Below are 13,752 nucleotides of genomic sequence, written 5' to 3'. Positions count from 1 at the left end.
TCCCATGTGATTACAGGGCCTCTTGATCAATCTAACTGATTCATTTCATGACTGAATGCTGGGCTCCCAAGAGTTTAAGGCCTGAAATTGTCCTTTATAGATTTGGTATTATATCTCCTCCACTGCCATCAGCCAGACATTCACATTTTCACAATTTCACATTTCTGCACTTGGCTCCAGATTAGTTTGACAGTCTCTGTAGTGAGAGTTGTGTTTCAATTCCAACATCATTGATACATACATTACCATGGGCCATGGCAAAAGTTCGAGATGCACCTTAAAGTCTCAACTTCCAAACATGACTTCAATTGAGCCCAATGGTTGGGTTATTGGAAACACACAACCTTCTACCTCCTTAAATCAACATCCGACACTAATAAATACAGGGCACACTGAAGGGAGAAAAACACATCTCCCATTTGCAACAGACTAGATTAGGATTCTATCTAGCCCTATCCATCATAGACAGTTTCAGTGCAGGTAGGTAAATGATAAGATAGAGTTAACTTCCAGGGGACGCCATCTCACTGTCTCATCCGGGAGAGAGGCAGCAAACTCCAGTGTGACCTGATTACTCAATGCATTCCAGGGGGGTTCAATTGAGGAGAGCAGCGTTTTGATACGCACATCTGCATAACTAGCTGTCAGACAGTCAGATGGCAGGATTGTGTTATCATAAAGAAAGCAGCTTTTGTTTTTACCCTACTGAATACCAAGTGTTTGTGTTTGCAACAGACCATTCATCTTGGGGATTTTTCATTTTCCACAGACTCTTTTTTGTAATTTATCATCCAACTCTTGATACAGGCTGTCAGAGTGCACAGTGCATGCATTAGTAGACCAATAGTTAATCTACGTCACTGGAGGACTATGTCACTGCCATGGTCCTCCTGTGTCCATTGCCTGTTAACACCAACCAAGGGATCAGAGGGAAACCAAACAACACCTGGCACCTTGTCTAAAGGATCTCCTGCCCCAAAGCATGTCAATATCAGATAGCTCTGAGAAAGCTCTGGATAAGAGCGTCTGGTAAATGACTATATGTAGATAGGTGACAGCAATTATAGGTTCTTAGCTCAAACTCAGACAATTTAATGAAAATATTTATTTAACATTTAAATGAAAAAGTTAAAAGCAGATCATTTCTGCTTTTGTCCAATGGAACAAACACAGCTTGATTACATATACTGTATGTGTATACGTATATACACACATATACAAATATATACTGTATATATACATATACACACAACACACACATGACAGCGTTAGTTAGTTAATAATGTAAGTCAAGGTCTCCGGGGGAGACCATTTCTCTAAGCTACAGAGAAAGTCCATTACCTTCAGTGTTTCTTGGTCTAATGCCAAATCTTATTCGTAAATGAAAAATCAGAGTTGCATTATAGCAGGCAGATATAAGAGCCTGACCAGAGTTAAAGAGCCTTTTACATCTGTGCCACCTTCAGAAAAGGCTAAATATATTGTTGTGAGCAGAGATTAAATCAAATTATTAAAAGAGTACTTCCCTTTCTGGCAGTTAAACAGATTTCTTTTAAAAATCTCTGTAGGTATGATTGTGTGCTTTTCAAATGTTTTATGTTTTTCTTTCTTTAACATTTGGTTGACAAGAATGAAAAGGCTGGATAACTGTCAACATTGGGTTGCAGGTGTAGCCGCTGTGAATCGGTGAAACTCATTCCTTAAGTATGTAACAGGCCAACCGCATCATTGAATAGCAAGCTTTTCTTTGGCGTAGTTGGTAGTGCTCACGCTTGGCAAGTCGGAGGTTGTGCGTTCGAGCCCAGTGAGTGGCAAACAAGCCTTGTCATTACGGAGTGTGGCTACAGCTGTTACATACCCGTCACATTGGTGCCATGACCCGGATCTCACTAGGTTAGTGTCAGCTAACCGCCGGAGTGAGTTTCAGAGGGGTGAATGTAGCCAGTGTGAATCGGTGAAACTCACTCCTCAAGTATGTAACAGGCCACCCGCGTCATTGAATAGCTAGCTTTTCTTTGGCGTAGCTGGTAGTGGTGGCGCTTGGGAAGTCAGAGTTGGCGTGTTCGATCCTCTGTGAAGGATGAACACGGTCCGGAGAACTCTGACGGAACTTGCAAGACCACGTCTGTTACATACCCGTCACACAGAGATGGAGTCCTTCCCCTCAAAGCCAAAAATAATGTTTTCCAAATCATGTCTCAGTCCCATGTTGGACTCCCACAACCTTGTACTGGGAGAGAGGACTCTGCTGATAAATAACTGATGTGTCTGATGATGAGCCTTCATGATGTAACTCAATACAATCCCCAAGCTAGGCGCACCTCAGTGTCTTCCCTCGCTCATGTATTTGGAAAGGAGTAGAGAGTCAATATCGTTTGATCCCTGATATCTGTGTATTTGCAACAGTCTTTATAGTCATCATAAGGACTGATACTGTATTCTGCTGATTCTCTGTAATATTTCCCCTTGGGCACTGTTTGCAGTAGGCATTTTGCCCATGCAGCATCATGATAGCTTCAAGACTGGTTTGCAGGGTTGTGTGAAAAGCTCCATATTAGAAGTATTATAAAGTGCTGATTTTTCGCCCCCACCTCCCTCATGAAAAATGTACAGCGGCATATTCATGACTCCATTGAGCTAACTGAGTGTGACAAGCATGGAGCTGGAGAGACTGAGGACATAGAAGCAGTGGCACAACAGAGCCCTCAGCCAGTCTCAGAGGACATGACTGCCCCTGGTGATCATGGGAGGTTCATCTCAACATTCTGTTTGGATTGTTCTAACTGCTAGGAGGTGCTTTACCCAGCATGAGACCCAGTTTACTAAACTTACATTTCCCTCCATGCTAATGTACATGGAGCAGTTGATCATTTCTCACTGTGTTGGCTGTGTGATGCATACTGCCCATAAGCACATACTTATGTGGCAAAAAGCTATAAATGTGACAATCCATTTTCATGGGTTTACAACACATTTTGAAAGTAGTAAATGCATAAAGCATAGGTGGGTGGTCACTTTTGTAGCTTTTTGCCACATAAGTATTTGCTTATGGGCAGTATGCATCAAAATGGATGGTCATAAGTAGGCCTATAGCAGGCTGTACCTCAACGATCAACAGATACTCAAAAAAGTCAAATAGTTCACTCTGAAACAGAACTTAACTTTATTGCTATGAAACATACACCAATAGCAGAGTAAAAAAAAGTTTCTTGACATGTTAACTTTTCACATGGCTCCAACTGTTCTTCAATTAAAGTTAGCTCAGGCCTACTTTAGATAAATGTGTTCCAGTTGTAGCCTACTTATAGTAAAGAACCTGAGTGTGTTTATTTTAGGTTGTGGCTTTAGACTTTAGAATCTGGTGATTCCCGCCCCCCCCCCCCCGTTCCCTTCTTCTCCCTTTCCCCTTTCGAGTCTGATCCTGGAATGTAATTTCGGGTCACAATCAGTCCAGCCAGTTTGGCTGATATCCCCAAAATAATCCTTACCCAAGGAACGTCTTCCATCCACATTTTCAACAACAAACAAAAACAACACTGAAATCCTGACACTGCTTTAATGACTCTCTGTAACACAAAAGCTCTACGATCCAAAGCTGCATATTCTTCCAGATGAATGCAGCCTGCTCTAATGACTTGCAGCGGCACAGCAGTGTTAGGTCTGGCACCATAGGGATAGATATGAGATTTAAATAATTTCATCAGAGACTGCAGAGGAGAGGAGAGGCAGACAAGCTGACTAATAACAGAGAATCCAGTAACAAGGACTGCTTTGACGGAAATAATTTCTCACTCCAGAAATACCCATGTCCTTGCCAAAAATACTTTCATCTGGGGGCAGGGGGAAATTCTTTCAACATAAATGAAAAAAGCTTGATTAATTGGAAAACAACAGGCTACAGTTCCAAGAATTTTGATATGGGAGTAATTAAATGGGTTGCAGATGCAATAAATCATTAGATCTCTGGAGCAACTGCCATCCACAGCATTTCTCACTACAAGTATGCTCTGGCAAATACGACTGACGCTACACCATTGCTCTACTGAATGGCTCTCAGTGATTAAAAATTAGAAGTGAGGTACAAATAGTAATGGTAAGATGCTAACTTAAGTGTAGGAGGCTTTATACTGAATTCACAGTCATTGGAAATATCCCCCAGTGAAGGAACAGTGAGTGGGAGTCAGTGTTATTCACAGCACTCAGTTATCAGAATAATTCTAATTAGGCTAATTTTAGCACGGCAGTTTTTAACATAGCACTTGAGATGTTTACATTAGCTAATGACGGCCTGAGCTACTCATACTTCAGTAGACATCAACATCATCACTGACATCTCCCTGTAAATATCTCACCATTGTGTACATTTATAAAATAAACTGTAATCAATTACAATATTAATATAATTGTACAATATGATTGGTTACTTAATAATTGTCCGTGTATTTAGCGAAACATTTAGTGGAGTTGACTATTTAAACAAACATCCCTTATTATTCTGTGCACTGAAGCACACTGCATATGACATTTGCTCCAGTGCACAGTCCTTTGCAGTCAGCGCAACCGGAAGACCAGATCTAGCTCTAGTCATTTCTAACCGAGCTGTTGTCTGTAGAGTTTCTATTCCGATTTAATTAATGATGACTGTGACTTAAAAACATAGGTCAGTGAGCGCCAATATAGAAACATCAACCTTGAATATAAAATATAACTTGACACACAGTTGCATATAGCTACAGTGAAAAGCCTTTCGTTATCGTTTTAGGAAGTGTTGCCATCCTTGAAAACAGAAAATGTTAAAGTTCCCCGTGAAAAAGTACCAAGTATCATTTGGTACTGTACAGCACATACCATAGAGAGAAAGAGACGGTTCTCTCTATGGCTCTGCTGTACCCTAGCTTGAGCTTGCTAGCTCTACTAGCTAGTAGCCTGCCGCAGCAGCAACTTAGAATGCTAGGCCATAGCTCCCTCCAGCGACCACTTTAAGATATTGCGCGGATGTTATACAGATGCAGATGCAATAAAGTGGAAGTTGACGCAAAGTAGCCTACGTATGTCACAACACCCACTATAAAATTCCACATTTCAGATTTTTTTTTCTTGAGTGATCATTTTAGCGAACCGTGGTGTGTAGCAGACTTCTAGATACAGTAGCCTGTCTCAGATACCCTTCTTGCCATCAATCAGTAATTTGAACCCTACAGCCAACAGTATCCAGGCAACCAAAGACGCGAGTATGCCCCATATACCTTCCTTCTACTTCGTCATAGTCTGGAACATTCAAACGAACCCTAATCAGTGATGTCAACGCAATCACTCGGTCCATGGCTGCCATGACTGAAGTGTGCGATCCAACGTCCTCTGCGGATTCACACCGGGTCAGACTACTACTGAATGCAAATGCAAACCGAGTTGGTTCAAACAGATGCGTTCGTTGTCAAATGAACTTGCCTTACGAGCGTGGCCCAGAGGCAAGATATGACGTCGAAAGTTTACTTCAGACAACTGGGACGGGTTTCTCAAAATTCAATCCACTGGCCTTTCCACCTGCTAGTCACGCACCACTTGCACCATTGCGAGACGAAGTCGTGTTAATAGATCCGTGCTCTGGTCATCTAAGTGCTGGTGCAGAAGTAGACTTGGCAACCAAAGGTAGACAAAGATTCATAGACTTCTATCATGTGCCGTCTGGTTTACGGGTCCCTCCAGGTTACAGAGATATACCACATACGCCACCCGCGAGGCCATCAGCTGTTCCTTGTGACCTGTCGGGAGATAAGGCATGGAATTCAAGGAAAAAAATTGATTCTGCCCTGAGAGCAGACCTTGGAGGTAATCTGATCGTTGTGTTCAACTAGGCCAACTGTAGGCCAAATACATAAGTTGGCCTTTGTAATATACAACATTAAGCCTCCAACGAGTGGATTCGTATAGTCTTATAAAGTAATTGTTGTGTTGTAGAATAATTCAGGTCTAATGAATTTCAGTATAATGTCGTCATAGGATGGACTAGCCACGCAAAAGTGAGGCCAGCGCCACACAAAGTTCCATGTCCTCTGAAGTTCTTCAGTTTTTCCCCTGGACCAGAGACTACATCGGTAGGCCTACGTCCCTTTGGCCAACATTTTAGTTTTTGCTAGTACATTTTCTATAGTTATTTATTATTACAATGAGCTGCAAAGTTTGCACAACGACCTTTAAAGAATTATTCGACATTTTAACTTGTGATGGATTTTGAAGGATGTCAGTTCGTCAGGTCCGACTCAGTGGATCGACAAGGCAGCTCTCCGCTTCATTTACACCTCTTCAGCCCAGAGGTGGGTCCTTTTCTTTTTTAAGATTATGTGTGCACCTTACATGCACACATTACATGCACCTTAAATGCAACATTTACAAAGCATTTTAATCTAGGCTACTGTATGTATAATATTGTACAAATACATCATAAAGTAATGTCTTTCTAACAGTCTAATAGAAATGATCTGAAACTAACCTGTATCTAGTATATAATGAGAGTGCAGGATGAGTCATTTGGCTCTCAAATATGGACTTGCAGAAGTTTTGAAGATGTTCGTTGGGACATCAAGTTACCTCAACGTCTGAAGCCCCCAGCTACCACACTTGAGAAAATGGCAGATCCTGTGAATCAACATTTCACTCTTAAACGTTACAACAGCAAACCAGAACTTTGGCAGGTGGGATCATGTACACATAACAATACACATAACAGCAAAGAGTAATAGTTGAAAATTGAGATTGATATATTCCTCTCTCCAGTGACACTGATTGAGTTACAGTCATATCATTTCAAGTGGCTGTCTTGAAAAAGCAAATGTTAAATATGTAGTTGACAGAACTGAAAGTATTGTTAACCTTTTGCCTCCTTACTTCTTTCTAAGAGTGTTGAAGCCCAATGGAAGAGACACCAGCTTCGAGTTAAAAATGAAGTCAGGAAGCCCATATCGTTGTGAGTCCTTTGAACTTTGTGATGCATCTCAATACTGTAACAAAGACTCTTCATGCAAACTGTCACACATTGTCCCAAGAAAGTGATGTGTGAAAAATAAGGCATTTTGTGATAATGTTCTAAGATTTGATCTTGTTTTAATTCACAGCACCAGTCCATGTCCAAAATCTGGCCAAATTCCACTATACAGGTAAGCAGCGTGTTCAAATAACTGGATAATATTTGTTTGTGAGTTTGAACTAGATCCACTGTGTTTGTCCTTTCTGTATCTTTGCAGTGGTGTTGTCGCCTTTAAGAACATTGATGATATAGACAACGTGGACCAAGATTGTTATCCCCTGACTATGCAGAGGACCACCTTACCTCCCTACACCCCAACCACACAGTAAGATACACATGACCACAAACAACACCAGTGTCTAACCTAATGTATAATGTATGTTCATCAGGCTTACTCAGTAATACACTACATGGCCAATAGTGTGTGGACTCCTGACAATGGGGTTGGCATTTCCTTTGCGGCAACAATTGCTGCCTCATTTGTGGGCAGTCCCCAGAAAGAAAGAAAAACAAGTTAGGCTGTCCAAAAAATGTTGGGGTGTTTGTAGGAATTTGTTCCTATTCAACAAAAACAGCATTAGGGAGGTTGGGCATTGATGTTGGATGATTAGACCAGAAAGCAAAGACAGGTATAGAAACTGAGATTTTGGAATGAAAGCAAAAAGCAGTTGTCCGTTTACAGACCGGTGTCCACATACCATTGGACATACAGTGTATATATTACCCCTGATTGATTTAAGGACATTTCTATGTATTTCCCCAGTGCTCAATGTTAATGTATGAACCTTATTTTCTATCTTCTGTTCATGGCAGTCGTCCTACTATCCCTGGTTACACTGGCAAGGCAAACTACGACGTTACTCTAAACTCTGGCTTTAGTCTCCCAGTTCTACCCAGCTCTGCACACAACTCCTGGTCAGTCTTTATTACTTGTACTGCTCAGTTCATGACCCTGACCAAACACACCACCCCATCTGTTTGACAATGGTAAAAATATGTAGAACAATTATCTGACAGTAAATGGTTTTATTCACACTGGACTACCACTGAAATCCATTAGAGGGCATACTGAGCACTAAAATAGCATGGGGTACGATTGAGCCCTAAAGATTACCGGAGCTGTAAATGGTTGCCTGGGTTGATTCCCCTTTTGCTAAATAAGTGAATTATTATTGGACTTCTGAAGTAGTACCATCATGCAGTTGCATGTTATTGTTTTAATGTAGTTTTAATGTGATGGGGAGGAGTAATGCAGTCATGCCACTTTGACGTATTTTAAAGGTTGGTTGAACTACATTACTTCATTGTAGTGGTGAGTTCATACTGTTATAGATAGTGTTAGACTTTTCACAGGGGATCAATTACGTAATACAAAAAACTACATTCATTAAATAGCAGATAAAATGTCCCTAGCATAATTTACACGATGGAACAAAGATTTTGTGTATCCACTACATACTTCCTTAAAATGTACTAGCTTTTAGGAGCTGCACAGACCATTGCTTGTAAATTAAAGACTGCAGGTTAACTCAAAATCAATTTTCGCTCTTTTGAATAGCATAAAATCAGCTCTCCTCAGCTTCTGAGAAAACATTTTTTGGGAAAGAAATTGGGTAGAATGGATACAATAAAACACCTTGACACCTTGTACTGGACATATGACATCTGTTGTGATTGCAACAGTGGGTGACATTGGCTCAGAGGGAGCAGAAACACACCATGACAGAGGGAAGTGTGGGACAAAATCAGGAAGAAATTATCTTTTATCTCTACACCAGACTCATGGCTCCAGTGATATAGATGTAGTGAGGTGTTAAAATGTTTTAATGTCAAATTAGTCTTCCATTACATTTTTCTGTTTTTGGAAAACGTCAGCAAACAAAATCAAATGAGTATGAATAGGGCAATATAACATTTCTATGATATAGAAAATATATATCATACATACTCCTAAACTATACTTTAAGAGCACCAGAGGAAAACAGTCCCCCAGGGACAGGACTTTTGAGTGTCTGTTGAGTATGTGGAAACCTGTTTCCTAGTTGGGCCCCAGTTGAGCGAATTTTACCGACTTTTGGAGCACCTCTCTCCAGATGGTTGAATCCAGAGCAGCTCGTGGTAATCGTGGTTTCCACAACCCAGATCCATTTTCCTGGTGCCCAACACCCTCTGAGATCTGTTTCCTCTGAAGATTAAGCTGGCCTCCCATATTTTTTCCTTTGAAACAGAAAAAGACAAGTTTTTTGGATTGATTCATTATCCCCCCCAACGTTCATTGTGGCCATTGTATGCTCTTAAAACCAGGGTTTTCTTGATGTTCTTACTAACAGAAAAGAGTAGTTATATAAAGTATAGTCTAAATGGATGGACAGCATCAAGCACATTTTAACTCTTGTAAAATTATACTGTTTATGTTCCTAACTACTCATGTATTGGCTTGCACAGGGCCACTCGGGATCCATGGGTTCCTGCTTATGGTCGAACTGCACCTCTTTCCAAAATGGTAACCACTGTCCACCCTCATAACCCATTCCGGCAGCCGAAGCGACCAGTGTTTCTCATTTAATGGCACTTGGAGAATGCATGAAGAAATATTAAACACAGCATATGAGAAAGTTTTGAAGGTGCCAGCTACCCTTCTATGCCATTCAATCTGTATTTATGAATAGATCTATAATGATGTGATGTCAGTGACGGATTCTGGGTGAGTTTGCGAATAATGAGATGCTCTATTAGCATAATTTCCCTGATTTAGATGAGTGGTTTTGTGACTTTGGGCTTGTGAGCTCTTAGATCTTGCAGTCATTGTCTTGGTAAATACTGTGTGTGTATGCATATACAATACATTGTGTGTGTGTGTTTGGCAGTTTTAAGGTGTGTAAATGTAAATGTGTTTGAGGAAAAGACCGAACGAAACAAAACAGACGATTTCTAGCAGCACATTTACTTACACATTATTGTAATACTTTAGAGACTATATTATTGTATGTAGTACACATATACAGCTTTATACAGTATATCATAAATGAAAACAAAAAACTGCTCCAATTCAAGTATTTGTAGAACACGACAAGAATGATTAAACAATTTACACAAAGATTTTATTTTGAAGATACATTTTCATTTTGAAGATACATTTTTATTTAGTTGATCAAGATCATTTTGAAGTGCATGCCTAATGCATGCACTACCCTAGACCTGTGGTTTCGTCATTAAAGACAGAGTTAGTGCAGCTTCCTGCTTTAACAGGAAACATGGATGAGCTAGTTTCCTGTCTCTCCTCTTCTATGTGAAAATCATCTCACCAGAACAGATTTTGAAATAGTCCACATTAACCTCTTGAAAATATTTGTGATATGTTTATACTAGATTTATAATAAGAACTTGTAATATATGTTCCACACACATCCCATTAACCCATTGACTTCAGTAAAAGCGGAAGGACTTTATCAAGTGATTGTGGGGCTACTGGCATGGGCATGTGGTAACAACAATCCCTTCTGATCCAGCCAACACCAAATGCTTGACCCATTCTCTTAGGAACCCAGGACACAACACAGCATGAATGTCATGACCCCATGTAGAGGTAAAATGATAGAATTTCACAAGACTCTGTCATCTCTCAGCAACAAAAATGAATTTCAGTACAGACTTATTTAAGAATGTTGTTTTATCACTGGTTGATAACAATCAGACTAGCAGTCTGCTGAGGTCTACTTCCCTCACTAAGTTCAAAGAGCTAAGTGTCCCGAAGATACTCATTAAAGCTATGGAAACTGTTTACTCAGAAGATACGTCCCCTACTTCGAGAAATAAATAATTGGCATTGTCATGTGTCTTCAGTGCTATCATATTTATATTTGTGCTTTATCCTCCCCCTATTTTTTTTCCCCCTTTCCCATCTCATTGCCAATGGCTTGAATCTCATTATTGGCTACCTTTTCAATACAGGGTCACAATAATGATTGGTTCAGCCACTATCCTTTAGGATCTCCTGAATGGCTGCCTGGCCCCGAGATTGATTTCTCTCCCTCATCTTAATTTTTACTCTTCGTTTCTCCATAAAGAGGGTAAATGTCAAGCATGCCTGACTCCTTCTAGTGACACATCCATTCCAGCAGATAATTACCATAAGGAAATTGATGCTTTAGTGTGCAGAGGGGAATTTAATTTACTCTGACATCCTGCAGTATAATGCATTCCAAAAGAAAGAGTTTCCAATTGACTTTTTAGATAAATTGGACTATTTAATGTGATTACCAGTCTTGAACGTCTTTGACTTATTAAGGTGTTGAAACCAATTAAGGCATACATGCTGTTCATGCTTCCAGATTTGAAAGTGTGAATACTGCTTAAAGATCCATGAAATAAGAAACGGGCTAAACCCATTGTTCATTAGTCTACTGGCTAGGTTGCATGATGCTGCTATGATGTAATCCGGGTAATGATATTAATTACAACATGTGTCACCCAGGGTTGAACCTTCCACAATAGACAACAATGTTTTATGTACAGGCTGATGTGGGTTTCCTGGTCATTCCATAAGTAGCTGACAATTCATATGCTTGGAATATAGAGTAATGTCCTAAGTACTGGCATTGCACAAAAAAAGGCACCTGCCAAACTGGACTGTCTATGATTGTATGCCTTGGTCTTTTAACTGTTGCATGTTTTGTCCATGTGTCCTGATCTTGCCTCATGTGTCCTCAGCGACAGAACATGCTGTGTCACAGGGATATGGTGGTATCTCTGAGGCTGGGAAGGCCATGCAACTCTGCTGCTAACGATTGGAGAGGACGTTTTGCTGAGTCACTGTTCTGCTCCAGTATTCCCTCAGCCTGGCCTCAGGAGCTTGCCTATAGAAGGGCCCTCTAAGCTGCCGTGACACACTTTACACATACACGGACTCAATTACAGGTACCATGTCTGACTACTGGGAAAACGTAGAGGAATCCATGTTTCCATGAGGACACAACTGACCAAAGTGCTCTTGCCAAAAGTTCCTCTTTTACACAGAGACCAACTGCCTGTGAATGTTGTGCTTGTGTAAAGATAAGGGTTGCCTCCCAGACTAGGTGACTTAGCATCTACACAGAGCATTGGGAGAAAAGTCTTGTCACTGCACTTACAGAAAAGATTCACTGTACCAGAAACTTCATTTAGGATGTAATGACAGTACATGAATGAGAAATGTGTCTATTATATAAATTAAACTGGATATATAACTCATCATTTATTGACTATTTCCATAAATATTAATCCAGAAATGATATCTCAAAAAATAATTGGAAGCAAAATTGCATCTGTGCACTCAATACTGCAATACACCAATGCGTTAACAAGTTAAGATTTAGGTAGTTAAATATGCACTTGAATGAATTCCTACCGGAACAAAACTGAAAAGTATTCATTTGGTCAGTCAATAGGCCCTCCAGTATAATGGCTGGCTCTGTTTCTGGTTAGTATGTGGTGGTGGTAGAGGTGGGTTGAAGTGGGACGGGGCAGGGAGCATGGGGAGTTTTAACAGAATTGTCTTAAATGAATATGAATGTTAGAGCAAAGACTGTTTTTTTTCTGTCTGTATCCTCACTGCCTTCATATTATTCTGCAAGTCCTCAAGTTTTTGAAGTTTTTGAAACTGTGTAAATGATTATTCTGTCATATTGTCACATTGACCTTAAATGATCAGTTTATGGATATTATAAATAGATCATAATAGCCAAAATGTGTGGACACCTGACCATTACACCTATTTCAGCTTATTGGACATTCCATTCCAAAACCATGGGCATTAATATGGAGTTGCCCCCCCATGTGTGGCTATAACAGCTGCAACAAGATATTGGGAGTGTGTCTGTGGGAATGTGTGCCCGTAAGCCACAACAGCATTAGGGATGTTGGGCACTGATGTTGGGTGAAAAGATCTGGTTTGCAGATGGCGTTACAATTTATCCCAAATGTGTTTGATGGTACATAAGTCAGGGATCTGTGCAGGTCAGTCAAGTTTTTCACACCAAACTCAACAAAACATGTTTTGTCTGTCTGTTTGGACAATGGGGGCTGTTTTTTCATGGTTTTGGGCTAGAGTCCTTAATTCTACTGGTAGAAATATTAAGGCTAAAGCATACAAAGTAATTCTTGAGAACTGTGCTTCAAACTTTGCAACACAAAGTTTTTTCATGTTTCATCATGAGAACCCCACATCAATGTTCCATTGTCTATTGGAAAGCCTTTCCAGAAAGGTAAAAGCAGTTATCAAAAACAAAGTGAACCAACTCCATACTAATGATTTTGGAATGTGAGGTTCAACAAGCAGGTGTCAGTATACTGAACATTGTCCGTATACAATTGGCCGTAGTGTATCTATGTTCATATGCAACAACAGTAACAATTAACAGCAAAGATAAGGGAATACAGGAATTTTCAAGGTTTATGACCATTTACTGAGACCCGAAGACCAGAGTTTAAACTATATTCTATCCTTCAGTTTAGCTGCTGAAAGAAAGTACAAAATGCAATTCAAGTTTGAATCACAAAAGGAATTGTTTTCCCCCAAACACAAGTAATGGAATGATATTTTAATTTTACACAGATTAATTGTAAACCGGTAATATCGTCATAGTGTGCAAAAGTGGGATATATAATAGGTTACTATCAAAGATAATTATAAACATGTTATGTGTCAGAGTAATCAGAACTGGTCTAGCGTCCCAGAACAGGTGACAGAG

General features: G+C 40.1%; 1 protein-coding gene across 1 annotated transcript; it reads left to right on the top strand.

Annotated features, from left to right (window-relative positions):
• Window positions 1-5,438: 5,438 nt before the first annotated feature.
• On the top strand, window positions 5,439-9,892 carry LOC124473764 (spermatogenesis-associated protein 48). The gene is made up of 9 exons (XM_047029436.1): window positions 5,439-5,829; window positions 6,001-6,095; window positions 6,238-6,314; window positions 6,554-6,692; window positions 6,897-6,964; window positions 7,113-7,154; window positions 7,242-7,349; window positions 7,838-7,939; window positions 9,470-9,892. Exons 1-9 carry the CDS (start codon window positions 5,439-5,441, stop codon window positions 9,588-9,590), a joined length of 1,143 nt encoding a protein of 380 aa, XP_046885392.1. The 3' UTR covers window positions 9,591-9,892.
• The last annotated feature ends 3,860 nt before the right edge of the window (window positions 9,893-13,752 follow it).

Source organism: Hypomesus transpacificus, chromosome 11 (assembly GCF_021917145.1).
Source record: "Hypomesus transpacificus isolate Combined female chromosome 11, fHypTra1, whole genome shotgun sequence".
In the NCBI taxonomy this organism is placed as follows: Eukaryota; Metazoa; Chordata; class Actinopteri; order Osmeriformes; family Osmeridae; genus Hypomesus; species Hypomesus transpacificus.
Note: the sequence above shows the minus strand (reverse complement) of the source record. Positions and strands in the feature narration are given on the sequence as shown.